A 27,929-nucleotide genomic window follows, 5' to 3' on the forward strand; every position below is an offset into this window, starting at 1 on the left:
ATTCCTGGGTCATAATTAAAGGGCAAGTTGTTGATCTGCTGATCTTATCAGGGTTTTTCCACTGCTTGGCAGGGGCTCTGGTGGGATGGGACACCCGTTGTGGGCAGGTGACGTCCCTGTGGGCCCTGCTCTGCGGCCCCTTGGCCGGCAGCGAGGTGTGGGGTTGCATGAGGTTAAATGCAGTTGCCTGCAAGCGTGAACCAGCCCTGGAGCTTTTCAGGTCCTTTAAACCAGGATTAGACCCCTCTTCTGGAAGGCTGGAAGCTTCAATTAGGCAACGCGCCAGGGGATGAATCAGCAGCGGCTCCTGCCCAAAAGGGCACCCGGTGCGAGGCAGGTGGGGAGGACTCGTGTCTCGTGAGGTAAAAAGATGTCTCCCCTTTGGGATGGTGCCCAGCAAAGCCAATATATTGTATTAAAAACCAAGAGGGGGATGCTTCTCCCTTCCCAAGGCACCCCGGTATCCGGGAGCCGTAGGTAGAGCTGCCGCGTGGGATCGGAGGGACGCGGGCTCTGTGCTGCTGGGGTTTGATGAGGAGTCTATGGAAAGTTGCATGAATTATGCATGTGTAATTAGGAATGATTAATGGATTTGACAAACTCAGCCATTTGGAAAAAGGGAAGAAAATCCTTCATCCATTACAAATAGGAAACTCTCTGGAATGGCGGCTGGGCCCGTCCGCCGCCTGTAAAGCACTGTTGTGTAAATAATCCATACTGCTGATTAATACTTTGTGTATATTGTCTTTGGGAATTAGGCCTGCGCCGTCATACAGGCGGGAATAGGCCTTGGCATGGGCCGTGGCTCTGCTCCGGCTTCATCGCGGAGAGGGCGCTGGGGCCGAACATGCAGCTCCCAGGAATGTCCCATGGAGGAGACATTCCTGTGTCTTCCTGTGGGACACCGGAATGAGCAGGGGGAAGGGAACCACTTGGGAATGAGCGTCTCCCCCTCTGCTGATGGCTCGAGCCCTTGACGGGTGTTTGGGTTTTGGCGGAGCGGAGGCTTTTTCGGGGGAGCTTTCCGGAGTTAAAGAGCCATGTGGCTTTTGTTCACGCAGGAGAGCATTGCTCGTTGTTATTCCAGCAAGGAGGTGCTGGTTAAAGCGCCCGGAGCTCGTGGGGAGGGTTGTGCTGGCAGAGCTGTCGCGGCCGGAGCCCTAATCCGCTTGGACACTGCCAGGGTATAAGAAACGGATCCACTTGCTCCAGCGAGGCCGTTTGCCGGGCAGTGCCACCCCTGGGAAGGGGCCTTTGGGCTCTCTGAAGAGCTGTTCTAGTTTTAATGTGGTGTCGGAAGGGTAGCGGGGTTGTTTGGAGATGGGGATGCAGAATTAGGTGCGAAACGTGTTGGGCGAAGAGAGTTGTCGAGGTGCTGATGCAGTGGGAGTGAGGGAGCGTTGTTGGCTCTTGCAAAATGCTTTTACTTGGGGCCGTATTTGGTTTTGGGGAAATTTCCGTCCCTTTTGTGCGTAATCAAGTATGGCTTTTTTTGAGGAGGGGGTCAGCAGAGGTTCCTACCCTAGTGCTAGGAGCCTTGGGTTTGTCCACACCACCAAGGCTTTGTAGCTGATTCATGACTGCTTGTGAATTCAGATGGGGTTTTTGGAGCCAGTTGTCCAACTATTGCCTTGCAGTTTTGTTCTGGAGATTATTTGGAAGCTCAAAGGGTGTCATTTAGATCCCAGCAAACGAGGAGTCACCTGGAGCCTGGATTGGGAGAGCCTCCATCCATGGACAAGCCCTAATGACACCTTCTATCAAGGGGAACATCGGAGGGCTGGCAGGCCCTCTCCAAGACAGGGATTATGTGTTTTGGAGGCTCTCTGGTGCCTGGATTTCAAAGCCTTCACTTCATCATAGGCTCTCATTGAACTTCTGCCACTCTTTAGCCACCTGACTCAGTTGCATTTGCAGAAGCAACAAGGTTTTATGTCATAATAAAAGAAAACACAGCAGCATCCCAATTGCTTCTGATAATTTTTATGACCTTTCTTTGTTGCAGCAGGACTGGGCCTGTGGTTATTTGCTTTAAATGTAGGAGTTTAAAAAAGACACATCAAGCAGTATTTATTTTTATTGATGGTAAGAGTCTCTAAGACTTCTGTTGTAAGGCACTAAAACAACAGTCCAGTTAATTATTAGTGCATTGCGGTGAGAGCCCCAAAGAATTCCAGTATTTATGGAGCTGCTGCCAATGCCAGATGAAGTCACTGCTCTTATCCTCACCGGCTGTTTGTTTTGTTGAACCGCAGCAGTTTCTCCGAGTTACTGAAGTTGATGTCATTGGAAGCGATGTGACATTTTTTTGCACACGTATAGAATAAGTGTTAAAAACTGCTCCAGAAAAGCTTTTCCAGTCTTGTCTGGGAGCTGGTTGGGGAGTTGAATTAAACTCGCCCTATGGAACTTAATCCATAGCGCAAATGAGTCATCCGGCATAAATGACTTTACCATAAACGTCAGACAAACTCGCACTGGTCGTGACAGTTAGCACTTCCATTTGTTTGGTGGAGCAAATAAAACCTCTCAGTTCACAATTGCTTTTATAAATGTGCTGTCTTGCCTCTTCCTTGGAATTTTTATGAATAAAGGTCAAAATGGGATTTATTTCAGTTTTTTAAATAGACCTTCTGGTGAATGAAATGTTTTTTTTCGGACAAAACTGACCTTTTTTCCCCTCTTCAGATTTTTGTTAAATTGGGAAATTTGGACTAGTCTCTTATGTGCCATGAAGTATTCCATTCCTGAAATGTTGTGTGAAATACTCCTGTTTGAGCTCTAGCTTTGTCCCAGTAACGAGAGAATCTGCACTAAGGAGGCTGTGGCTCCAGCTGCAATCCATTTTTGAGTTTCTTGGGATAACACTCCAGGAAAACGTTTGGAAAGTCAAGGAGCTCCATGGCATTTAGGGCCAGGTTGATGCTAGCAGAAGCCTTGGGAGGCTCTTGTTCATGGTGGGGGCTCCTGACAGTATCCACCTGCTAGTCATATTCCAGGGATGGAATATATCACATCTGGAAGTGCTTTCTTGAGCCTTCCATGTGTCCAGGCACCACCAACACATTAATGTGCCCAAAGATGGTGCTGGTGGCATGGGCCATGCTGCCCCTTCCATTGCGCTTACCCGTTTCCTCCCTGGCTTGAGGGCTTTGCTTGAAAATAGGACTTAAAAACCTCAATTATTTGGCCGGTAAAGCCTTCAAGCTGCCGCCTTGGGTGCAGTTACACATTATAGATCTTGCAAAGGCTTCGTGGAAGGTCTGTCACTGGGGTGCATGGGGAGCACGAGGGCACGGACCCATGCCGGGCTGGGGGCGGCTATCGGGGCAATATTTATTAGCAGCAACACACTTGAGAGGCCACAAAAGGCTCGTGAGCCTCCCCGCACAGCTTGCTTTATGTAAAGTCAGCTTTTTAAATCAAAGAAATGGGGCGTCTTGACAGCACAGCTTTGTGCGTCTTTTGTGAAGTGCAGATAGTGGGGCTTTTTATTGCTGGCTAAATTAGCCCATTTTATTGTTTTGCGCTGAAGGATGAGGTCAGTTGACTGGGAATCTTGCTAACAAGGTTTTTACTTCTGTCTTCCTTTTCTAAGTGTTAAGGCAGGGCACGCACTGGTGCTTGGCAGTTGCTGTTAATGAAACAAGGATGAATGGTCTAGTAGCCCTTGGAGTCTCTCCCCTCTCTCCAGCTGCTCACCTCATCGCAGCGTCCGCGAGCTCGGATGGTTCCTCGGGCTCTCATTCCTCCAAAATCCGATGTGTTGATTTTCCTCCTGGCTTTACGTGCTTGCATGTTGCTGCTGGAGCAGCAAGGGAGCGATGGGCAGGGTGATTGATGGGGTTCGAAAAGGAAATCGGGAAGGACGCTTAGCGTCGAGCTGGGATTTCTTCCCGTACGTAGCTCAGGAGCTGCAGTCAGCCGAGACGAAAAGCAAACTCAGCGCTGAAAAATTCTTTTCCGCTTAACCTTTTGCACTGCGTTTAGCCTACGTGCCTTTCTTTGCTTTATCTGTTCCTCAAGGAAACAGAATTTTAGTCCTCGTTACTTATAGGATACAGCCTGTCAGCTCTCCTTGAGGTGTAAATCCGTGCTTATCAGGAAGAAAAAGCTTTCAGCCTTCCTTCCTTGCCTCTTGGAGACAAGTGTCAGGTCTGTTGGTGGCTGTTTTATTTCAGCTTGTCCCAGGAGTGCAGGAGAGTCCCCAAAGCCTCATGGAAAGTGGGGAGTTGCAGCCACCAACCAAGAGAAGGACATGGGTGACTTAAGTCAGTTGGCCATGAAGGGACAGAAGTAGTTGAGAACCTGTCCTGGGAAATAGGAGCTAAACAGATATTCACATCATTACCTTAAATTATCTTAGCCAGGTAAGCAGCCTGGCCCTGTTCCCTTTGCTTATCTCGCTATCGGTGTGACAAAAGCTCAGTGAGAAAAATACCTGGTGTTTTTTGACCGTTTTCCCTGTGTTTCATCCCAGTTTTGAGTGGTTAGATGGAAAAAGCGTAAGGCAGCAATGACAAAAGCAAATAATAATAATCGCAAAGGGGGATAAAAGCCCTTTTCTGATCTAAGGCAGTAATTGGAAACCTGCTTGCAGACGTTTCTGCTAATCTTGCAAAGGTTAGTCACAGGAAATTATGACTAATAAGCGAAAACCAACCCGCAGTTTTGGGATAACTCGCGGAGCGCTCGAAAGCTGCCCAGATGTCGCAGGGAGCAGCAGCGGGAACGCGGAGCAGGGCGGGATGGCGCTGGGTCCGTGCAGCTCCTCGCAGCCCTTCCTCTCCTGGGGGTTTCTGCATTGAAGAAACTGGCTCGTTTTGGGGGGACACGGAGGGTGCCGTGGTGGGTGTCCAGATGGCATCGGCGCCGATGGCTCCGAGGGTTGAATTCCTCCCGCTCCGTCTGCTCCCACAGCTGGAGCGGGTGTCGCTTGCATGCACAAAAGCAGAGCCGGCCCGTTGGTTCAAAAATATACTCTGGTTTTCCATGGGGCTTTTAGACATTTTGGCCAGACTCCATCCTGAGCTTCTGGTTCCTATTACATGCCCAAGTCATCCTCCCAGTTTTGCTGTAATGCTTCTTTTTTCTTCTTTTTTCTCCCTGATGCCTTAGCAATACTTTTCTATTATTAAATGAGACTTTTTCCCCAATTAAAGCATCAGCTCTAATAATTCAAGTAGTAAAGTCTTTTCTTATGTAACTGTCTACTGGATAAACTGTGTTTTGGCGCAAAGGTTGAGCAGTGCTGTGGTTCTTTAGAAAACTAAGCAGCAATTTGGACCTGACCCCCGGGCTTCGGCTGTGCTGTGCTTAGTTTGCTGAGTATCAAGGGGTCCTTAGGTAGTCACAGGAAACTCGCCTGGTTTTCAAGAAGCCACTTCTGATTTTCTTTTTTTTCCCTCCTTATCAGGCTTGTTTCTAATGTGTTTCTAAGTTTGGCAGCTGCTGTGGGTGGGAAGTTGAGGATGAGCAAGAGGCTGAAGCCCCTAGAACCTCTTCCCTCGCTCTTGTCCCTGGGGCTGTCGGCGCTGCCGGGTCGGCAGGGCAGGACTGAGCCTGTCCAGGGCTGGTGAGCGCTCTCCAGATAGGATTATCCCATTGGAAAGATGCTGCTGGGATGCAGGGTGACCGGCGCTAAGTGGCCGCTTGACACAGCCCTGGGACCGGGCACGTGTGCGGCTGGCTTAGCTCAGGCGCAGTTTTGAGCAGCTCCCTGATCTGCCTTTAATTTCTCGCTGTTCTTATCCCCTCGTAGCCGTTTCCCTTACCCGTTTCCTTCCCTTGCAGGGTGACATCCAGCAGCTCCTGATCGTGGCAGACCCCAGAGCAGCGCACGATTACTGCGAGCACTACAGCCCCGACTGCGACACCGCCGTCCCCGACTCGCCCCAGTCCCAGGACCCCAACCAGGACGAATACGTGAGTGGGGAGCGCGCCGAGGAGGCGGAGGGGAGGCGATGAAGGCTGCTCCGTCGGCCTCCCGGGCGCGCCGGCCTCCGCGGTGCAGACTTCCTTCTGCTCCGCTTCCCCGCAGATCATCCATAAGTCATCTGCCCATCTTCGCGTGTTCCCCCTGCGGTTAACAGCATCATTTGGATAACGAAATCAATGGGAGCAGTCAAGTTGAAACTTTGCCTTTTTCCTTTCCCTCTCTTCTGGTCTATTGACCTCAATAGTTTTTCCTCCTCTGCGAGCCGGAGGCCGCGCAGCCAGCGCGGGCACCGGGAAGCAGCGCCGATGCAGAGCTTGTTTTTAGGGCTTGCAGGTTTGCATCCCAGCTCTGCTTCTGCCTTGGGTTTTCCCTTAGGAATTTTGTTTTGTTTCTGCACTGTTCCTAGTCACTAAAGGGAGTGTTTACTTGGAGCCCTATGGCCATCAGTAACTGCAGTGGAAATGTTGCTGCCTTTCCTTGCTTGCTGCCATCCCATGCAAGACTTGTTTCTAAATTTGAATTTTTGTTATTGCCCATTTTAAAAGAATATCTTTCTTTGTTACTACCTGAAAAAATAGGTATGGCTGGGGGGATCCTATTTGCCTATGCATTTGCCATTTATATTTCATTTTGACAGGAATGCTGCAAGCTGATATGTTCCCCTGTATAAACTGTTGTACTTTACTGCTGCACTGCATCAGATTTCAGCCAAAGATTTTTATTTTTTACGTCCAGTGCTCTGCTCCTGTCTTACTTCTGTAGCTAATTAGAGATGTCTGAATGGGGCTGATTGCCAGACGACTCCTTGCATCCATCACTTGGAATTTGCACTTTTTTTTAAGGGGTCTCAAGCTCGCTCACAGGAACTGGACTGTCTAGCATCCTCAGGCGCTTCTGAAAATCTTGGCTGCTCCCAGTGTCTGATTTGCAGGCACAGGCTGCCCTTCCTTTAGGCTGACCTTGTACCTGAGGGCTTCTCCGGGTCCCTGCGAGTCCATGGGGCAGTGAACATGCTGCTTTTGGGGTGGGTTTGGGCCTGAGGTAAGAAACCACCCGTGACTTGAAGGATTTTTGGGTTCACGTTTGCAAGGGCTGTTTGCATTGCAGCCGGGTCACTTTGCACCAGAGCAAGGTGCTGCCTCCGAGCCCCGGGAAAAAGCTGTAACAGCTCCACCAGCTTCTGCAGAACCAATAAATAAGTAGAATAAAATAGACTCCGGCATGGTCAAAATACAGAGGAGCGGGAAAATAAACTCCTCTTTTGGAGCCAGCAGGCTAACAAGGGCTGGCTTGTCTCTGCAGGGCCGCGGGGCTCGGAGCCGGGATAACTCCCGTGTGCCGGCATCTCCCGCCAGGGAAACCAGTGGCCTGGCTAGGGAATGTGCCGTGCCCGGCTGCGACCAAACGTTTTGTTTGTTTTTCATCTTGAAGAATGACTGACTGACGCCTTGTGGAAAGCTCGGAAAACATCTTGGTTTTGAAGGCGTTTGGGCCGCCGGCCGCGGGTGGATCGGGAGTCGCACATGTGCTGTTATTGCAGTTGCATGAATGAAAATAGCAGAGCTGCTTCTCGGAGTGGCTGCGTGGTTCAAGGTTTTCCATCCCCTCCCTGAATATGCAAGATGTGACCTCAAAAAAATCACTTTTTTGTTTAAAAAAAAAATCTTTATTTTCCTTTCTATTGTGTTATCCTGGGTGACTCAATTGGCGTGCTGGATATTTATCTCGTGTTCTCGTGCTCTCTTGGCAGTACACGGATGGGGAGGGAGAAAGCGACACTTATTACTACGAATACCCCTACTACGAGGATGTGGATGAAACCGTGAAGCCAGAAGCCCCAACCACCAAACCTGGCCCTGCAGAGGCGGCCGCGGGAGAGCGGCCCGAAACCAAGCAGGTACCAACGTGGATTCCTCCTGGAATCGTGGTAACCCCTTGCACCTTTCCAGAGCGACTGATGGGAGAGTTGGGGGGAAGATGCAGATGCTCAGTTTACCTCAGTTTACCATTTTCACCCCATTTTTGCAATAGGACTACCCTGCGCCCACGCAGTCACCCGATGGAGAAGCCCCCGGCAAGGAGAGGAAGGAGGAGCGCGAGGTGGACGATCCCATCGTGGACGAGTACAACTACGAGACCATCAACGAGGAGTATTTCACACCTCCGCCTTACGAGGATATCAACTACAACGAGGAGCTGGATCCCCAGGGAGGGCTTACGGAAAACGCAGTTGAAGCGGAGCTCCCCACTAGCACCGTCATCACCTACAATGACACCGAGGTAATTCTTCATAATTCTTCATGCATTTTTCCCAATTTGAGTTGTTTTTTTTTTGGTATTTCCTAGCCCTCGGAGAAAGGAGTTGATGCGCGTGTGGTAAAGCTTTAAGAGACTTGGGCAGCTGTTGGAATAGGGAGGTTCTCGTAAAATATTATCACTCCAGGCCATGTTTCAGGGCGTGCACTGCAGATATGTAGAATTGGTTGAGGATTATCCTGGTGGAGAAATCTGTTCTTACTGACATCAGCGTTTCCTGCAAGCAGCACAATTTGACAAAAAGAAAAATGAGGTTTTAGTGTAAAAAACTTAAGCAAGACCATTTTATTTCAGAGCTGTTGATATAAATTCTTAAAATGTTGACTCCATAGAGAGCATCAGTATTTCTCATTTTACTGCTCTCACTGAATTGCATTCTGACATTTTTTTGGATTGTAACTTTTAAAAAATTTTCCCCATTAAAAAAAAAAAAACACCCTCAATTCCAAGCTATTAAACTCTCCCACAGACAGGTATTCCCTTTGTGCAGATCTGCTAAAAGATGATATCGCTCCAGGTCCCATAGCCAACTTTGTGGAGCAGTTACATTTTTAGTTACCCACACTTAATACAACTGAATCATGTTGCACTTGTGAATATTCTACCCTTAGACTAGCCCGGATTTTCTTTTTTTGTATTGGTGCTCAAATATATGAATGTTGGTCACATTCTCAGATCAAACTGCAATAAATTTCCATGCACTTGGGTGTGTGTCTTGCAATGCAAGAGAATGACTTTGTGCTAGACAAGGAATGGTTTCTGTTGCCCAGGATCATGGGGAAGTAGAGTCCATAGTGGGATAATGTTTCCAGGGAGGTTGGTTTGGGCTTGGCAGCTTTGTGCTTGTATATTAATAATTCAGTTATGGGACTGTCAAAAGTCAAAGCTATCTGGGAATCAATGAAGGGTGGCAGAAGAGGCAGCCGAAGCTGGCCAGAACAACTGGAGCTGGCCCAAAAAGCTTGAATTAAGTGGGAAGCGGAGACATGGAAAGGGTCCAAGCAGAGAGCTGAACAGCTGGAGCGAGAGGCAGCCCCAGCTGGGGGCTCGTGACAAGGCAGGGATGAGTCTGCTCAACTGGGGACACAAACTGTGGTGTCCAAAAGGATGCATGGAGAAGGAGAAAGGAGACACTTAAGGGTATCGAGGATGCAAGCACCAACCTAAGGGAAACTTCCCTGCATTCGGAAAGAGAGCCAGAAATGTTTGGCCAAGCTAGAACTTTCTAATAGAGAAGAACTAAGGATTGGATAAGGTGACTTTGTACAAAGAAACGGAAGAGGGAATAAGAGACTTAAAGGCCACTTCAGTTGTTGGGATAAGGAAACTGAAGAAAGTTCAGGTGAGGAAATGGGCTGCTTTCCCATGGAAGGGGAAGGCTGGAGGCTGCTCTGGGATGGCTGCCTGTCCCAGGGGACCAAGGGCCTCATGTAGCAGATGATGCAGCTGGTCCTGCTGCAGGGACCTGCCCTTGGGCGAAGGCCAACGCAGTGTGACCATAGCAGGGATCCTGGAGAGCATCAGGACTGCCCAGGAGGTTCTGGAAGCTGTAGCCTTGAGCTCTTAGGAGGTCCAAGTCCTTTAATCCTGCAGCAGATGGAGCAGCTTAGGAGCACACTGGGGTCTGGGTCTCGTGAATGTAATCGCCTGCTTAACGCCTGTTATTAGGAGTGGGATTTTGGTCGGAGATATGGACCGCTGGAGCCATTCAGCTAGTTAGTGGGAATTGCAAGGGAATTTAGCAACTTTCTGGAGCCCGTGGGTTAGATTTAGTCAATGAATTCACCCTGGGCTTGGATTTTGCTGTGGTTTGTAAGTGATAAATGCCAGGGAAGCGATTCTGAGCTGGAGCAGGTTGCAGTGGTGCTGTGAACATGAGCAACCAGGGGGAAATATACTCTGTTCATTGCCTGTTTTTCATCAGGCAGTCTGCTCTCCTTGTCCAGGTGCAGGTACCAAGGCTCCAAACCTGCCTTGCTTTCTCAAAAGGGAAGATTAAAGTTGATTTAAATGAGGCAATTAACAACAAAACAGAATTGCTGTATTTTGTGTGATCATTTTTGACCTCTTTCTTTCCTTCCGGGCTATTTTGTGATCCAAATTTCCTAACAGCATTTTTGAAAAATTATTCTTAGGAGTTTCCCATCAGCACCAAATGGCACAAATCTCAGCATGCAGAACCTCTCCTTTCCCCTGAAGGATTTTCTGATATAGGAGCTTGTGGATTTTTCAAGGAAGGAAAGTTACCCTTGTAGCAATTGCCAAACTGTAATTTCTGCTAAGAATACTTGGATTTGAAGAGGTTTAAAAAAAAAAAAAAAAAGACAAGATGGTGGGGGGTGACTATTGAAATTTAGTTTATTCTTGTTTTAAAACCTCTTGCCTATTAAATACAGATGCTCACGCTTATAGATGCTGAGCAGTTTTGGCAGAAACACAAGGTCTGGAAGCGATGGTGGCATTTAACAGTAATTTGGGATTCTTAGTAGTGAGATTTTTTTTCTTGGAAGTGTTGGAAATAATTCATTTTATGGATACTTTGTTCATTACCTGGCCAGGAAAGAAGGCAAACAAAACAATTATCAGCACATATTCTTCCTTATATTGCTCCTCAGACTGAAGGGTGCCAAGGGACAGTTGGCTTATGAGGTTGCAAGAAGTGCAGGGGTGTGATTTTCACACACAGACCTGGACAGAAGGCAGGGAAATTCTGGTGCTCATCTAAAAGTCCTTGTCTGTGAGCAAGAACATCTGTTACTTTGAAGATTCAGAAAGGACTTGGGGGTTATTGCATCAGATTTTCAAAAATTGCTGCTCTGCTCTTAGGACAAGCGCAGTTACAGCCTGGATTCTAGACTAAACAAACAGGATTTCTTCATACAAGCAAACTTGGATTTTTCCAAAGTTCCTCCTATAACCTGATACTTGTAGTAATGACTCACTGTGTTCTGATATGGATTTAAAATACGGGACTGGCTGTGGGACTCTTGATGCTTAATAATCTAGTGACTCCAGTATTCAGGCTGCAAGAGATGAGTTGGAAGTTTTGAACTCAAGACCCATCTCATGGGTTTTTAGGCTTATCTAGTGCTTGCGGGGTGCTTCGTTTTCCAAGGAATGTGACCCTTGCAGCATTTCATAGACGGATGGAGAATTCCTGGGGAATGCCAGGCTGTGCGCTTAGACAAGGACATCATCCCATCCGCTTTTCCCAACACAGGACCCTTATGGGTCACTGGAGACCTTTAAACTCCAGGCGTTAACTTTTATTGTGAATTTTATTTTCAATCATTGTTCTAAAGCTTTTTTCCGTGACAAAAGAAAAAAAAAAAAAAAGGAAAAAGCCATAATCGGATATAAAAAGGATATAAAGGCATAAAGAGACTTGCATGTTGACATGTTATTCCTGTTTTCAGGGTGGTCAAGGAGGAGAGGACCTGGATAAAGATTTCACCGAGGAAACAATAAAAGAATATGATGGGAATTACTATGACAGCTATTATGACCGGACAGTATCTCCTGATATTGGGCCGGGAATGCCGGCCAACCAGGACACCATCTACGAAGGGGTAAGAGGGCACTGGGGGTTTTCCAGCCTCCAGACAGCATCAAACCTAAACCTGGTCCCAAATGTTCTTCTTCCCATCATTATAGCATAGGAATTAGCCATGGATTCATGCACCTGAAATGGATCTTTGCGCAGGAGGGAAGTCTTTGCCCAAACTAGGAAGAGATGCTCTATGTCTAGTCAAATATTAATGGTCCTCTGCCTGCATAATTCTCCCCAATATGTATTTTCCCCAATACAAGATATAATTTCCTCAATATGTTCCTGCTCCCACTCTAGCTGATGAGGCCATCGATGTCCCCTATGACTGTTTGACTTTTTCTCTGTTGTGTCCTATAGATCGGTGGCCCACGGGGCGAGAAAGGGCAGAAAGGGGAGCCTGCAATTATCGAACCGGTGAGGACAACTTCTTTTTTTTCCAAGGAAAAAGGTAGAAGGGGGATGTCCTCTGCATGACTTGATACTCCCAGTGGAACAGTTGGCATGAAGCATTTCTCATGGAACAATTATTTGCTTATTTAGAAGTCTTTTAACACGAAATTCTCTATTTTTGTCAACCTCAAGAAGCAAACTAAATTAGGAAGTGCAGAATTTCCCATGAAATTTTGCATTTGCCCAAGCAAAATCCAGACTATTTAAAAATGAAGCAATGGACAGAGAATTTCCCAGCTCTGCAGGGTCTTTGATGAGCCCATGGGCTTGGTGAAGCTTCCGAGGCCGCTGCCTGCCCGGGCTGGTGACGGGGACGTTTGGGCCCTTCCAATTACCCCATTCCGCCGGGTCCCCGGGGCCGAGCGCACGCTCGCTGCACACCAGCAACTCAATTAACCTAATTTTGATTGGCAGCGTGCCAGCACGGCGCCCGCGGAGACGCCAGCGCTTCCCAGCGCTCGGAGCCCATTAGTTTTTCTTTTAATTCCTTCTCCCTTTCCCTCCTTGCCCAATATTTTGCCGGCTGGGGGCAGGGAGAAGAGGCAGCAGGAGCGTTTTGGAAGCCCAAGTCAGTGCCTTATAGCAGAGTTTCCAACCCTTCCTTCCTCCGCTTCCTTGTGGGCTCTCCCGCAAACAAAGGCAGAGCCGGAGCTGGGATGGGAGCTGGGAATGGGCAGGATGGGGAGCAGGGAAGGGGCGAGCGAAGCCGCCCCAGCCTGGCCTGCCCTTGTCCAGAACCAATGTGAGTTACCGAGCGAGCAGAAGAGTTAAATTTAATCATCCAGAAGGAATTTGGCTGCCTTCGCTGTTTCAAAACACTGGAGCACGTATAGCTTTTGCCAGAAAGTAAACAAGACCAAATGCCGCTTTCTTCCCCGCTCAGTCGCACTCAGCTGGGATATTGGGATTTGCTGCACTTTTTGTCTTTCTGTGATCGGAGCTGCTGCAAAAAGGGGGATGAGAAGCCCCGGCAGCAGCAGGTTCTGGGAGGTTCTCCCTCCTCTCGCTCCATCCCGCCGTTCTCCATCCTTACTCGGTGCTGACGCTCGCTGGAGGCGGCTGGGCAGCACAGGCTGGAGCATTCCAGAGGCTTGGAAGAGCCGCGGGACTCTGAGGATGCCTCCATCCTCAAAGCCTTTGCTCTTTCCTGGATGATGCTTGGGAATGCAGGGAGGGTTTTTGAAAGGGAAATGCACCCCTGGGCAGAATGGGCAGCCCTTCTCCCCCTTGGGTAGTCCCAAATCCGTATCCATCCACTCGCCCCATCCATCCGAGCGGCCGCTCCTCCCCCGGTCCGGGTGCTTCCCGCTCCTCCCGCTGAGATGTCTCGTGGAGGAGAATCTCCAGATGTCCCCGAAGCCGGAGCTCAACATAAACCAACGGAGAAATATGGGAAGATGCCAAGGCTGTTTGCATCCGGAATCGGCTAATTAGGCCAGGCCCTTCCCCCTTGCAGAGCAGCCTCCCTGGCCGCGGGGCTGCCCTGGGAGAGGGCAGGATAGGGGAATGCCCAGTGTACACCCAGAAGAGCAGGATAATTTATAGAAGTGTGTGAAATTGCAGGCAAAATGGATATGGGGTGAAGGCTGCGAGCTAAATTCTTTACCAGTGAAAAAAGACCACACATGACAGCGTGTTTTGCTCCATTTCTGCTTTTCTTGGGCTGTGGACTTTGGGGGCAGGAATCTCTGGATTCCTCCATGCATTTTGGATTCGTTCAGCTCAGCCCCATCCGCCGTGGCCTCAGCTGACACTTTGGTGGCTTAGAGCCATCGGCTGAGCCCAGCACAAAGTGGTCTGTGGTCTGGGCTCGCCTCCTCCAGGCTCCCCCTTGGATATTTGCTGATTTTTATGGGCTGATCTCATCCCAAAGGAGAAACATTCTTCCTTCTCCCGTTTTCTGTGGAGAAGCCTTTGAGCTGAACCTGCTTTGGCTCGAGTTGGGTGCCCCGCTGGGTGCACGGTCGCAGCTCCAGAAGGAAAAGGGCAGCGCTCACCGGGGGGCTCTTCCCAACAGATCATCCCAGCTCCTTCCCTGAAAGCATTTGCCAGGTTCATTGGAAGGTTTATTTCCTCTCTTACATACACATGAGGAAAAAAATATCCAGTTCTACCAAGGACATGACATACCTGATTTAAAGTTATGACAAAATATTTAGATTAAAAAGAATGAAATAACATTATTCTACCATTTTGCCCACAGAGTGATTTCCTAGGTACACAGAGTAAATCACAGCATGCAGCCTGCTAGGAAAGTCATTTCAAAACCACCTTGCAATTTGATTATTAACTTTTTTTTTCCCCCTCGTTAAGCTGCTTGGGTCTACAGACATCTCGTTCTGGAAGAGGAGCTCTTCTCTCCTACGCTGGCATGAGCAGGGCTTGCCAGTGCCTTGGTGTGCTCCGTTTGCCTGTCCTGGAGCTAAGGGAGCAAGGTCAGAGCAGGAGAGATGCCCCTGTGCTGGGGCAAGGATTTTGCCCTGCTCTGCTGTGCCCTGGCATCCATGGGGAGCAAAATCTCAGGGGGTTTGAAGAACAAATGAGGCTCTGGCATTTAAGCACTGTATTTGGATGCCTTTGAGGAGGCCCCTTGCTAATCCCTACTCTTTCTACCTGTTTTAGGGCATGCTGGTGGAAGGGCCACCCGGTCCCGAAGGCCCAGCGGTAAGTTGAGCTTTGTGTGCAGCTTGGAGGGAGGGATGCCCACCCCGCTGCAGGGCACCTATATATAAACCTATATGCATAGGTTTGTGCATAGCCCCAGGTGCAGATGCTTGGTGTGCCCAGATGTTTTGGGGGCTCCATCACTTCCATAAGACATGTACATGTATTAAAAGAACTTCGGGGTCAGTTTTCTGGAGCCAAAATCGACAGCCCTAATTCCTTTTCTCTTGTTCTTTATGCAAATAAATTACAAACAATAAAGTCTTTTTATTTAATAGCTGTTTTTTTTCTGTCTTTTCCATGCTAGGGCATGCCAGGACCACCAGGGCCGACTGGACCCGTGGGCCAAATGGGTGACCCTGGGGAGCGAGTGAGTATCCACATGTTGTGCTTTGGCTGGGGCCTTGTGTCGCTGCACGCATGCAAAGCTGGACTTGAGTGTATCATCACAGTCCTAAAATATCCCACAGGGGTTTTGGTAGCAATCCCTGGAGTCCTTAACCCCATTCCCTCCAAATTAAGCTGAGGGGATGTCACTCCTAGAGAGCCTGGGCTAGGGGTAAGGGCTTTGTGTCTGGGGACAAATGATTTGGGAACGGCCAAGCAGGGTAAATGTGACGAGGGATTTTCTGCAGGTTAAACAAGAGCATCTTCCTCCCTTTTTTCTCTCTGACTGCTCCATTGGGAAGGTTTCACTTCACACCATCTCACCTTTTTAGACCATGGATTGCTGATCTGTACCAGCAGTCACTAGAGACTGATTTATGTACTTCAGCAGTGCAGTAACTTAGGTTTTGCGTATCTGACGTTGCTTTAGATCAATTTTATCCCTGCTAGCCGATGCTTTGTGCACTAATGTCTGCGCTCAAGGTAGCATTTCCTGAGCATTATGGTCTGTAACCTCAAATCCCATGGCTGGGCTTGGGAACGGCTGAACCTTGATTCAGTAAGTGGTGGTCAAGCACCAAACCAGCTGCAATCCATAAACTTTGCAATACTGGGGGGGGAAAAAAAAAAAAAAAAAAAGAAAGAAAACCTTTGCTCTGCAGACCTGAGTCCCAGAAATGACCATTTGCTTTTGTATCTGAACCACTGATCCCTGTGCAAAGTCTATTCCTCTTGCTGATGGAAGGTGGTCCAGCATGGAAAGGTTCCCCCTGTGCAATGGGCTCTGCAGGAGCCAAGCTGCCTCCTCCGGGCTACATGGTGTTCCTAGCTGTGTGTGGAGTGGTAATTTTGGCCTGACATCTAGTGGAAGATTCACCATAGCACAGAAGGGCTCTGGTTTTACAGAAAGGCTAAAACAGCCTCAGCCTCGGCTGCTAGAGCAGCTCAGCTCAAGTCTAAAGCTGGAGGGGTCCAATAGTCCCTTTGGAAGAGCCTGGGTTCAGCTGATGGAGCGTGTAAATCACTGCTTTGCTCTAGGAAAAAGGTTAAGGGAGTGAGGGTGGGAAGAGAGTCTTGTTAGGAAACATTACTCTTGCTTTTTCTGCTAAAAAACTATGGCTGGAGAGGTCTAATTTTAGGTTTAAATCAGGATTTTCCCTGAGTGGCTCCTCCAGATGTCCAGGGCCCATGAGACCTTTTTTGTGGCCCATAAGCAGCCTGATACCTGCAGCAGGCACCGGTGTCCAGGAGCATCTTCTGCTGGTTTACCAGCCCTGCAGGACTGGTTTCCAGCTGGGGAATTGTCCCGTTTGCCTCCGGGTTGTCCCATGGCTTCCAGCAGAAGGGACCCCTGGACCCCCAGTTTTTCTCCTGGCAGCAAGTTCCCTGATGCTCTTAAGTTCTCTATGGCCTGATGAGGTTTGAACGAGCCCTAAGCAGGAAAGGGAGAGAGGGGAGAGTTTTGCCCTGCTATTCTGATGTGTTTCTCACTGCAGCTAATTGCTTTGACTCCTAATGGCGATACCTTGTTGTCTATCTTCTCTTTAACCTTTCTTTTCTCTTTTAATTGCATAGCCTAAGACCTAGAATAAACTTAAGGGAGCACTTGCTGCTTTGTAGAGAATCTGCACAAGATCTCAGCACTACAAAACAAAAAATCCCACTTCAGCCTAATTTTGAAAGCCCAAGCAAGGGGAGAGGTTTGAGGTGGCACTTCGAGTTGCCATCGGCCGTGCATCAAATCCCCTGGTTTTATTTCTCCTGGTCTGGTTGCTGGCACCAGAGCTGATCCACCTCTGGAAATGACTAAGCACATTTATACCTTAGAGCACATTAAAAGATACCAAAATATGCAAGCACTGATCATACAGACTGACCAAATGCTTTTCCCTTGCTAAGGTAAATAGGTGAAAGCTGTTGTTTATCTCCCTGCTCCATGGCATGTATGCTGCAAAATAGAACGACCGTGAGGACTGGGAAGCATCTCCTGGAGATTGAAGGAGTGCCTAGGGAAATAACTTGGGTGTTGGAGTATCGGTGGCCCAAATTTGGGCACTTATTTTTTAATTAAGCTACTTTGTTCTGCTGGTTCCTGAGCATCTTGGATGGAGTTCCCTGGTCGTTGTGCGCCCATGGCCTCTCTGAAGCCCTTCTGCAAAGGCAGCCCCTGCCTCCTTGAAGCTCCTGGTGTATTTATTGTTTTTTGATGGAGCAGTAATAGCGTTTCTTGTGGTTGTGACATGATTGAGAACTAGAGGCCTTGACTGTGCTCCATCGATCGGCGCCTTGGAAGGCTGAGGAAGTCGATACGTGACCGCAGGCTCAGGCTTGTTCCGGGGGGATTAACCCTTGGAGACACCGCGGTGCCGATTCCCCCTGCATCAGGAAGGCTGAGAGGGGCGTCTGCATCTGTTGGGTGCTGGACCGTATCAGGGAACCTTTGCAGTTCAGCTGGGTAGGTCCCAGGCAGCTCTTGCATCCCAAGAAATCCCCGATACAGCAGGATGGACGCTCATCCCAATCCCCTACAACCAAATGCAACATATTGCATGTAGAAAAGGGATGAGCTTGCAGAGCCAGGAGCTGCGACCATGTTAAAATACTCCTTTCCAATTAAAGCAGCCCCTCTTTAATTTGTTTATTATTATTATTAAGCTGCACATAGCTCATGAATTTACGTGGCACTTGTGTGTGTAAAGCGAGGAGCATCTCATATGCCTGCGTTTGATGGAAAGACTTTTTATTTGCAATCAGGCAGGTGCACCGAGTTAATGTACCACCAATATTCAGCTTTGTTAATATGACCAACGCGTGTTTAGCTCTGCTCCATTCATCACGTCAGTTTGTTCATTTATCCCAGTTATTTTACAATGCTGGGAAGCGCTGGCGTCACCAGCAGAGCAGCCTGGTTGTGGGAGGTTTTGGAGAAACGAGGGCAGTTTGGGAGGGTTTAGGCAGGTTTCTGAGTAGTGGGAAGGAGAAATATGGCACTTGGGAGAAGAGAGAGCTGTTTCCTGGGAACACCAAGGAAGTGGGAAAAATAGGCTCTTTTTTTACAAGATGATCTGCAGCAGTAGAACAGACTGGAGCTCTCTAACTACTGCACCCTGTGCTGGAAGCCGTCGGCACTTTGCTGCTGCTGGGCTCTCTGATGAGTCTGCTCAAAGCAGTGGTTATATTTTCCAAGACTGTTGCAGGCATCGCTTCCCAATGGACTTATTCCCAGTGAGGCCAGTTTTGCATTTCAGAAATGTAATGCATCTCTAAAATCCTTCCTGCAGTTCTGAAATATTTAAAGTTTTCAGGGTGCCCTTTTTCCCATCAGACTGCAAGTGGGGCCTTACCTCGAAGTCCCCAAAATACTGCATGAAAGCTGTTTTCTTGCAGAATGCTCTGGCCAGGCCTGAATAGGGCAGAAGTGTAATCCTTGAGAGGGACTTCAAGCAAATTTGGAGGCTCAAAAATGTGGGCTCTTAAGTGGATCGATGCCGCTGCTGCTGGGGACCGTGCTGAGCACTGAGCTGCCTTCAGCCTGTCTGTCACCATCTCTCGTTACAGCCGCACGAGCAGCAACACACTGAGATATCCAGCGAAACGGTTCCTTGCAGGATCACATTAATGCTTGCACTCAGCATGGCATTTTGGAGCACTGCACCAAATAAAAATTAAAGTCCCCCTCCTTGGCTGCTATATATCAGCAGCTCTCTATTTACATAATTAGTGATGCTCATTTACACCAGCTGAGAGTCTGCTGGGTTAAGGTGCCTAAAAGCATTTAAAGGCTTCAGAAAACCAGCCTGGATTTAAATGGAAGCAATGCTTTATGGTTTTGTTTTTTCCTTCCTTTCATTGCCTCTTCTACTCCTTGTACCCTCTGAAATAAGCCCTAACATGGTCAAATTGAAACAAACCCGGGCATTTATGTGCAAAAACCTTCCACCAACGTTTGTGAGGCAAAGCACACAGAGATCCATCGTAGGTGGGACTGAAGCTACTGAAGAGGGGGCAGAGAAGAAGGAGAGTTTATTGTATAAGATGAGTCTGGCCTAAATTATTTACTGGGCTTCTGATGCAGCAGCTGGGGCTGCCCTCTGTGCCGATGTGCTCCTCATCTGCAGCGACAGGGACCCGGTGTCGGAGAGGCCGAGTAAACAGCAGGAACCTGTCGTGGAAAACGGATGGCCGGGCTGCTTGGCAGCTTCCCCCCGCACACAGGGACCTGCTGGGGGGTGGCTGATAAATCACGGGCTGCAGCGCTGTTTGCTGCAGCCCTGGGAGCAGCCTTGGTCCGGGATGCTGATCCAGGCAGGGTGGGAATGGTGCTTCCCAGTCCCATCCGCTCCCTTTCCTGCATCGGGACTCCTGGCTGGTGCCTGAAACTCAGCCCGAGGCAAAACAGGTCTCAAGGCATTTCCAAAAATAGATCTGCAAACACCTGAATCTCGCTGGGAAACAGTAGGGCTAAGATAACACTTCAGTTACCTTTTTCTTGTTGTTGTTCTAGTTTTCCATTTGTTTCTGTTTGTTTATTTTCTTTCCAAGTGCTTTGCTTTCAGCACTTTGTACCCTTTCCCTGTGCCCTCTCTCACCTTTACCACCTCCCATTGCCTCGTCCCATGAGCGTGTTGTTTCCCCAAGTCAAGGACTGTCTCTACTGTCGCGTGTGCATCCGGGTCTTTGATTTGTGGCAGGGTTTTATTTTTACTTTAGTTTGGTGTATGGGCTTGTAGGCAGGTTGAAGGGACTGAGAACTAATGCAGATATTTGTTGCTTGCCCTTCCAAGAGCTTTGGATCTGCAAAAATGAATATATTATTGGTATTTGTTAAGGTTATGAGTGTTCTCAGTCCTCAGCCTAGAGGTGTCCGCCAGGCAGCTCTGGTTACCTCCCCGTGACACGAGCACCCTGGCTTGGCCTCCCTGTCATATATTCAGCTCTAGGAGCTGCTGTTATAATTGCAATTATGCAGGCAAGTTGAGTTGTTGGAGGTCATCCTCATGTGCATGTAGGATTGTCGGATGTGCAAATTTGGGTTAATTTAAACTTTCCACCGAGTACACAATTGGGAATGCAAATGATCTATGGGCTGCCGTAGGAAAATTGGCCATATTTGATTATTTATGGGTTCATCAATAGATCTTTTACTGCATACTCGTTTCTTTAGTGCGAGTTAAAGATACTCAACTGATATTAATCAGCATAGCTCCATTGAAATCCTCCGAGCTTTGCTGATTTACTGCTGCTGACAGCAGTGCTCAATTGTAGACAGAAGTAGCCTCATAGGACAAAAAAAAAAAAAAGAAGAGAGAAAAATGGAATGACCCAGATGACTGAACATGTATGGAAATATATTTATCTTTCCACATTTCTGTTTCTCTAGCCTGAGTTATGAAGCTTCATATACTTTTTTTAATAGATTTTTAACAGACCTAAGTAAACATTGATTCTTTTGCTCTGGAACCTTGCAGAGGTTTTTATTGTTCATTGGGTATGGCAGACCTTGAAACTGCAGGGGCCAGAATGCAAGGAGAGAGAGCTGCTAAGGAAAACCATGTGCATTTACAGATCTGCTTTCCCAGATTTTTGCCTCAGCATCGGGGTGCTAAAGGACTCACTATCTATCTGTCAAGACAGGGAGCCCTTTGTGGTGTGACACGTGCCTTTACAGCCACAACTGCTTATGTAAGGCCATGACTCAGATGACATTATAGAAATTTATTTTTATTTGCCTCTCTTCTAGGGACCACCTGGTCGACCAGGTCTTCCAGGAGCAGATGGTTTGCCCGGACCACCAGGGACAATGCTTATGTTGCCTGTAAGTATGAATGTAGCTTAAAAATAGCATTAAAATGACTATATCCTGTGCTTTGCTACTGCTTAGTACCAGTTCTTGCAGAAGTCCCCTCCTCTCCTCATTTACAAGGGCAATCCAGGTGATTCTTCTCGGAAATGTACATTTTTCCAAGTCCTGGGTCATCTTCACTAGTCAGAAGTGCAGAGCAATGATTAAGTTTAAGTACTTCAGGTTAGGCATGGTATTGGGGGGGTGAAAGTCATGAGATAACTGAAGACACCTCCAAGGGCCAAGGTTATAGTAAAACCCTCTCTGTGGTGAGGAACTTCTAAAGGCTCTTCAAAACCGGTACCAATGGAGTGAGCACCTAAATTAACTGATCTCTTCTGATGCCCAGTGGTTAATTTGCCCTGTGTTTTTGCTCTGCACCAAGTTAGCAAGTCCTGAGTCAGCCTTCTTGGTTCTGGGACACTAAAGGAATGATTATGGTTGTCTCTGCTTTGATGTGAGAAAGCCCTAAGGAAACCAGCTGCTGAAAATAACTGGTTAGGTACTGAGAGGAGGAGTCGTTAATGAGGAACCACAGCACGCTTGTCCAGACTCCACATGGCAGGGGAAACACGTGTAGGTTCCTGGCAGGGTGCCTAGGGCGGCCGGGCCAAGTGCTCGACACGGAGCTTGGCTGCCCGGTGCGATACATCTGTTGGCCCTTGCAGTGACCAACTGTAGGCCTAGAAATTGTGCCTTTTTGCCTCAGTTTGCCACGTTTGTGTGGTCATGTCCCTAGCGCCAACCTGGCGAAACGCAGGGGTGAAACTGAGGTGAAAGAGCCACCCAAAAGGTCCTGCAGCCCAGGGAGTCCCTCTTGCAAGCCCCCAAAGAGGACAGGTGGTTAAGGTGGGTGAAGGGTGTGTGTGCCAGAAGGAAGGAAGAAGATGATAAGGGTTTGGAAGAGCAGTGATGGGGTTGGGTCTGTCATGCTAGAGAGAGGTATTGAGGAATATGAAGAACTTCTTTGCTAAGAGGGTGACAGAGCACTGGAACAGGCTGCCCACAGAGGTCGTGGAGGCTCCTTCTCTGGAGATCTTCAAACCCACCTGGGTGCCACCCTGTGCTCCGTGCTCTGGGTGTCCCTGCTGGAGCAGGGGGTTGGACTGGGTGATCCCTAGAGGTCCCTTCCAACCTCGACCATTCTGGGTGAAGCTGCCTAGTGCAAGCCCCGTGACCTGCCTTGTCCATCTTGTTCCTACCAGTTCCGCTTCAGCGGTGGAGGAGACGCTGGCTCCAAAGGACCCCTCGTGTCGGCGCAGGAGGCCCAGGCCCAAGCCATCCTGCAGCAGGCGAGGGTAAGTGAGGGGCCTCTGCAACGGGTGCCCGAGGACGAGCGAAATGATTGCGTGGAGGAGATGTCTCTGCACTTGCACCGTCTCCAGCAGTGCTATGGTTGGAACACTATCTCAGCCTGGTCTGGAGGTGAAGAATTGCTGCTATGGCTTAAGATGATCACATTTACCTGACTTGGTCTTTTATTAATGGCCATGAACAGGTTTTGGGTGACTTGCAGTGTGCAGATCAGGCCTGTCACTGATGCAAGTTCTTGTGTTGGTGCAAGGGGATGTTGACCCAAAGGGACATTGACCTGTTGGCTTCAACACTTTGGCTCATGCTGACAGAAGGAGCAGCCCTTGGTTCTGTGAAGGCTCGTGGTATATGCTTGCTTTATAGGCGGCTTGCTTTATTTTTTCTCAGTAAATCTTACTCGATCACTGACTGTATGTCACAGGAGTTAGCTGTTCTCAGCTCTGTGGGTCTCTGCAGGCAACCTGCAATTTCCTTTAATGTGTTTATTTGGAAATATGTGATGAATATCCTTGCAATATTTTTTTCTCGGAAGACCACATTGATTGATGATAAAATATTCCCTGCAGTGTTTATTATTTAGGCCTCACTGGTGAAATGAGACCAGCCCCGCACAGCACTAATACAATTCCTGTTCCCTGGCCAGAGGAGCATGTTTGTGTTGCAAGCTCTAAGAAGAAACTTCAGTTTCTAGATAGTAAAATTTCGAAACTTGTGTGGCCCACAGAAAGGAAGTTTCAAGATGTTAAAAGCAGAAATGCAACAGGCACAATTCCAAATTTCAAATTGGGGAGGCAGTAGGCAGAGGGACACCGGCCTTCAGGATTGTACGTGTCCCTTTTAGGTTAGCAATGAGGATTTTGGCTTAGCTGGTTATTCTGGTTTCCATCCAACCCGCTTTTTACCCAGGAGTTCAGTTTTAAGCATTTTCAGGCAGAGTGCAGGGCCCTGATGCCATCAGCCGTTGCATTTTCCCAGCCATTTACTTTCCTCGGAGCAGAGTATTGGTGGATTATGATTCTGGCATTACCTCATCAGTCCTAATTCTAAGACTGCCTACAACTTTTTCATCGGTATTTATTTTCTGGGAGATTGGATTTTCGACTGAATGAAAATTTCATGAGAAGCATCTGCTCTCACAGACTCCCTATTCTTGTTTGTTTTTTTTTCCTCCTGACCATTGCAAATTAGGACTGTTTTGAAAAACAAAGCAGTGCCCCCCCACCTTCCCTCCTTCAAAGTAAATTCCCTTTTCTCTCTAGTTTCTCAATTGTTCGGTTAAATGTTGAAAAAAAAATGTGTGTGTGTATAAATATATATATATATATATATATATATATATACACCTAGGTGACTCAGGCAATAGATGAGAAGTTGAACATTTCCAATGAGGAAGAGATTGGTTTCTGGACTAGATTCAACCAATCATGAGACGATTTCAGCTGAAAACCGTAACAAAGCTGAAAGGGAGATAAAATAATGTTTTCTGTGGGGAACTTTTTGAATGTGGTGGGAAAGGAAATGGAGTGCTGCAGATGGGGGAAATATCTCTTGTTTTGTTTGTTATTCGGTTGATTTATTCCCTTAAAATTCGATTTTCCATATAGACACTGAACATTGTCCCAGCAGGCAGCATTTCAGAGCAACTCCTATTTAATGGAGAGCTGTAAAAAGATGCCCTGCAATTTAGCATTTGTGCCATTCCAAGTGCAGCCACGGGTAGATGTTAATCACTGGAGTACACAGATAATTACGAGCCTTTTAAAATATCGAATTGTCACAACGGTACAAATTGTCCAAGGGATGTTATAAAATGTGGACTGCCCCATTAGCCACCATGAAAATCATTGACTTGATGCTGGCTGCATGACTTAATTATTGAGCTAAGCTCCCCGCACTGTAAGAACTGTTCTGTTTGGAGGAATATTAAACGGTTGCCAAGAAGAGGTTGATAGTAACAAAGCCCGGAGACCAACTAAGTGCTGTTTTCTTCCCCTTGCAGCTGGCGCTGAGAGGACCGGCCGGTCCAATGGGCCTGACGGGACGGCCAGGCCCTGTGGTGAGTAAATGGGCGAGGAGGAGGATGGAGCTGGTGAAGCAGGAGCCTGGCCAGCACCAGGCTTTGGAGCCTGATTTCTTGTTTCTGTGACATTGAGCTGGGTGCAGACGCCAACCTGTGTCTCTGGAGAGCAGTGTGCGACCCATCCCGTCGCGCAGCCTCGTTGCTGGCGTCTCCCGTTGTCTTCCCACACGTTTATCCCTTTGCATGGAAGCTCCTGGCGGGTGCCAGCCATGCCCAAACCTGCCGTGGTGCTCGGAGGACACGGTTGACCTGAGCATCTGCTGCACGGGGGGCTGCGTTGGCCCCACGAGCTCTCTTGGTTCCCTGCACGTGCCTCTTCCTTGAGGCCTGCTCCGTCTTCCCGTCGGCACAGCCTGATAAATGTCCTCTCTTCCCAAAGGGACCACCGGGCAGCGGAGGACTGAAGGGCGAAGCAGGAGAAATGGGACCACAGGTGCGTGGGGCTGGTTTGGGGACGGGGGGATGCGGAGGTGAGGAGCAGGTCCCCTCAGGGAGGCTGCTGTGAAGGAGCAACCCAAATCCCTAAATGTCATGGACGTGGGGAAGCTGTGGGAACATCTGTTTTGGGTGCAAATGTCCCTTCGAGTCCCCACATGCAGACTGAAAAAGTAAAAAATCAGAAATCCTGCTGCAGATGATGCTCCTTGGCAGTGAAGGCATCCATGGAGATGCTTGGAAAACCCAGATTCTTGCGTTTGTGTGAGCCCAGGTGGCCCAGGGGAGGTGACTACTTGGCTGCCCTGTGCATTTGGATCCATGGCCTCCGTTCCAGGGACTTTTGTCCTATTTTGAAGCCCCAGTGACCCTCAGTGCCGAGCTGAGGCTGGCAGGGATTCGGTGCATCCGAATGCTTTGGGATGCTGCGATCTCCCGTTCACTCCTTTCTGCCTTGCAGGGTCCACGAGGCATCCAAGGCCCTCCAGGCCCAGCAGGAAAACCAGGCCGCAGGGTGAGTGTCCCGGGAATTGCGCTGCTGGCGGCTGTTCATCTCCCTGTGCCCAGCTGAGCTGGGGATGCTGCTTCAAACGCAGACTGTCGTTTCCTCCCCTTGCTCCCAGCCATCAGGCTGCAGCTTAAAACTCTGCTCAGACCAACAAGCAGGTGTCTGGGCTCTGGTTTTACCCGTTGTCCTTGACTTTGCTCCTCTCTTTTGCAGGGACGTGCAGGCAGCGATGGTGCCCGGGGAATGCCAGGCCAGACAGGCCCAAAGGTAGTGCCATGTATTTACATATTAATATGCTTTAGGGATTTACCTCTGCTTTCTTTAATTTATTTTTTATTCTTTTTGGTGCAAGTTTTTAAAATTGCTTGATCCTCTTAAGGATAAATACACTCCCATGGTTGCAGTTGTAGAGCAAACACTTTGGAATCTCAATTAAGCAAAACAAACATGAATGAGCAATTGAACATGCCCTAAAATATAACTACCCAAAAACACCTATTAACTGGGTGAGGGAAACGTAGACGGTGTGGTGTGGAATTCTAATGCCCTGTACTTATATTTGAGAGCAAATCCCTTCGTTCAGCTGTGATCTGCTGGTATTATCAAGCAAGACAGGAGCTGTTCGACCAAAATTGAATTCTGAGAAAGTTTGCTTGGGGAATCATGTATTAGAAGGCTTAAGTACTTTATGATGTAGATATTTAAAGCTGGAATAGATGAGGGGTGATGCAAAGACAGGACACTGCAAATCATTTACCCACTAAAGCACTTTAACGAGCGCCAACTGCCCTCGGAGGAGTGGATACCAGGGATGAAGGGAAAACAGAATAGGGAACAGCACGAGAAATGAAGACTAAATTCACTGTGAGAAGAGAAAGAGCAATTTTCTACGGTGTGACCACAATGAACGAGCTGTCAGCGCATGTACGTCCTGGTCAACCTACCAAAATGCTTTGCACTTTTGCTGGATGGATGTATCCTTCAAGCAAGTTTCTTTTCCTTGTTAATAGATGAAGGGTTTGTGGGCGGTAGGATGAATTATGTGCTGGCACTCTTGGCACTTAGCAGTAGTGCTATGGTGTGGCTTTTCACAAGGGCTTTCCCTCTTCTGCAGAGGAAAAAGGACTTTTTTAGTTACTGGGTGATGCTGCTGTTTTTTGCACTGGCCATGGTGAGACAGCATCAGCCCCAAACTGCCCTCTGGTCAGGTTTACCCAACTTTTGCTTTTTCTTCTTTGTGATTGAATTTGACGTGAGTTGTCCAAGCTCGTGCGGTGGTTGGGACGGAGCCGCCTTCCGGCATGCGGCCACACTGTCCTGTTGCAAGAGGTTTTGGGGCAGAAAGGGTCCAAACCAAGACTTGACTTAGCCCATTGGAAGGGACTGGGTATGTCGTGTTGGAATAGGGTCCATGGTTTGTATATTTGCTCCCACGGAGCATCCAGGAGGGTTAAAAGCAATGTCTTGTCCATAGAGGTGGGATGCCTTATAGGCCTGTTAGTAGGTATGGGAATACTGATGTTCAGTTTGTGACTAGTGGATCATGATTTGTAGTTTTGTGGAATTAAAAATAACAAGTTGACTGGAAGAAAATTCTGGAGAAACTGGAGAGAAATCACTTAGGGAAGCTCTGAAATCCACGTGAGAGAAAAAAAAAATGTGTAGGTGTTGAGGGAGAGGGAGGATGTACAATGGCTTTATTTGAGCCTTTTTTTAATCTATAACTTTGAAATCATGACTAGTCTGATGAGATGTGAAGCCACAACATCTCAGGGAGAAAATTGATTCCTTCTTGATACAGCGAGGAAACAAATTGGAAACATATTCAATGGCAAGTGGAAATGTGAACTAAACTGTTTTTTCTTTCAGGGTGACCGAGGGTTTGACGGCTTGGCTGGTTTGCCTGGCGAGAAGGGGAATAGGGTAAGTTATTTTCCGGTTGTCTTCTGGCCACCGTCTACAATGAGAACTTGGCAGCGGGATGTGGGCAGGTGGGAAGAGCCAGAACGTGACACTTGGGAGAGGATGGGAATGTACCAGCACTCAGGGTGTCCCTGCAACCCTCCCAGTCCCAGCACTTGCATCCAGGGAAGCTGCAGAGTCCTTCTAGGATTGCACAGACCTGGGGAAGAACATGACAATTGCTTTAATAAAATGCAAACTAAAAGATCAAGCGGGAGACAAAATCTGCTTTTAGACAGTGCAGCCGCTGATGGAAACTGCCAAATTTTAATCGTGTTCTTCTCTGCTTTATAATTAAGCCATGGAAAAAATGCAAGGAACTGGTTCTTTGGGCAGGCTGTTCCTACCTCCTCTTCCCAAGGAATGCAACCATTGCTTTATAAAGCAGGGGAGGGCTGGCACAGCAGGGATTGCATGGTGGTTACAAACTGCACAGGAAAAAGGGAAGAGGGTGCCTAAGAAGGGTCTTCCAGAAATGGAAGA

At 48.2% G+C, this 27,929-nt stretch overlaps 1 protein-coding gene across 2 annotated transcripts in view; it reads left to right on the plus strand.

Annotated features, from left to right (window-relative positions):
- COL5A1 (collagen type V alpha 1 chain) overlaps positions 1-27,929 on the plus strand; it is a 131,678-nt gene that overhangs the window by 53,020 nt on the left and 50,729 nt on the right. For both annotated transcript variants that reach the window (XM_088525323.1, XM_088525324.1), the window contains exons 5-18: positions 5,794-5,925; positions 7,689-7,835; positions 7,970-8,218; positions 11,671-11,823; positions 12,162-12,218; positions 14,877-14,918; positions 15,226-15,288; positions 21,046-21,120; positions 22,353-22,445; positions 24,461-24,517; positions 24,921-24,974; positions 25,437-25,490; positions 25,698-25,751; positions 27,354-27,407. In XM_088525323.1, the coding sequence (XP_088381449.1) occupies positions 5,794-5,925; positions 7,689-7,835; positions 7,970-8,218; positions 11,671-11,823; positions 12,162-12,218; positions 14,877-14,918; positions 15,226-15,288; positions 21,046-21,120; positions 22,353-22,445; positions 24,461-24,517; positions 24,921-24,974; positions 25,437-25,490; positions 25,698-25,751; positions 27,354-27,407 (1,284 nt within the window). The remainder of the gene's footprint in view (positions 1-5,793; positions 5,926-7,688; positions 7,836-7,969; positions 8,219-11,670; positions 11,824-12,161; positions 12,219-14,876; positions 14,919-15,225; positions 15,289-21,045; positions 21,121-22,352; positions 22,446-24,460; positions 24,518-24,920; positions 24,975-25,436; positions 25,491-25,697; positions 25,752-27,353; positions 27,408-27,929) is intronic.

This window comes from Tinamus guttatus, unplaced genomic scaffold (assembly GCF_059628265.1).
Source record: "Tinamus guttatus ecotype Peru unplaced genomic scaffold, ASM5962826v1 Tinamus_guttatus_pri_ptg000226l, whole genome shotgun sequence".
Taxonomy (NCBI): Eukaryota; Metazoa; Chordata; class Aves; order Tinamiformes; family Tinamidae; genus Tinamus; species Tinamus guttatus.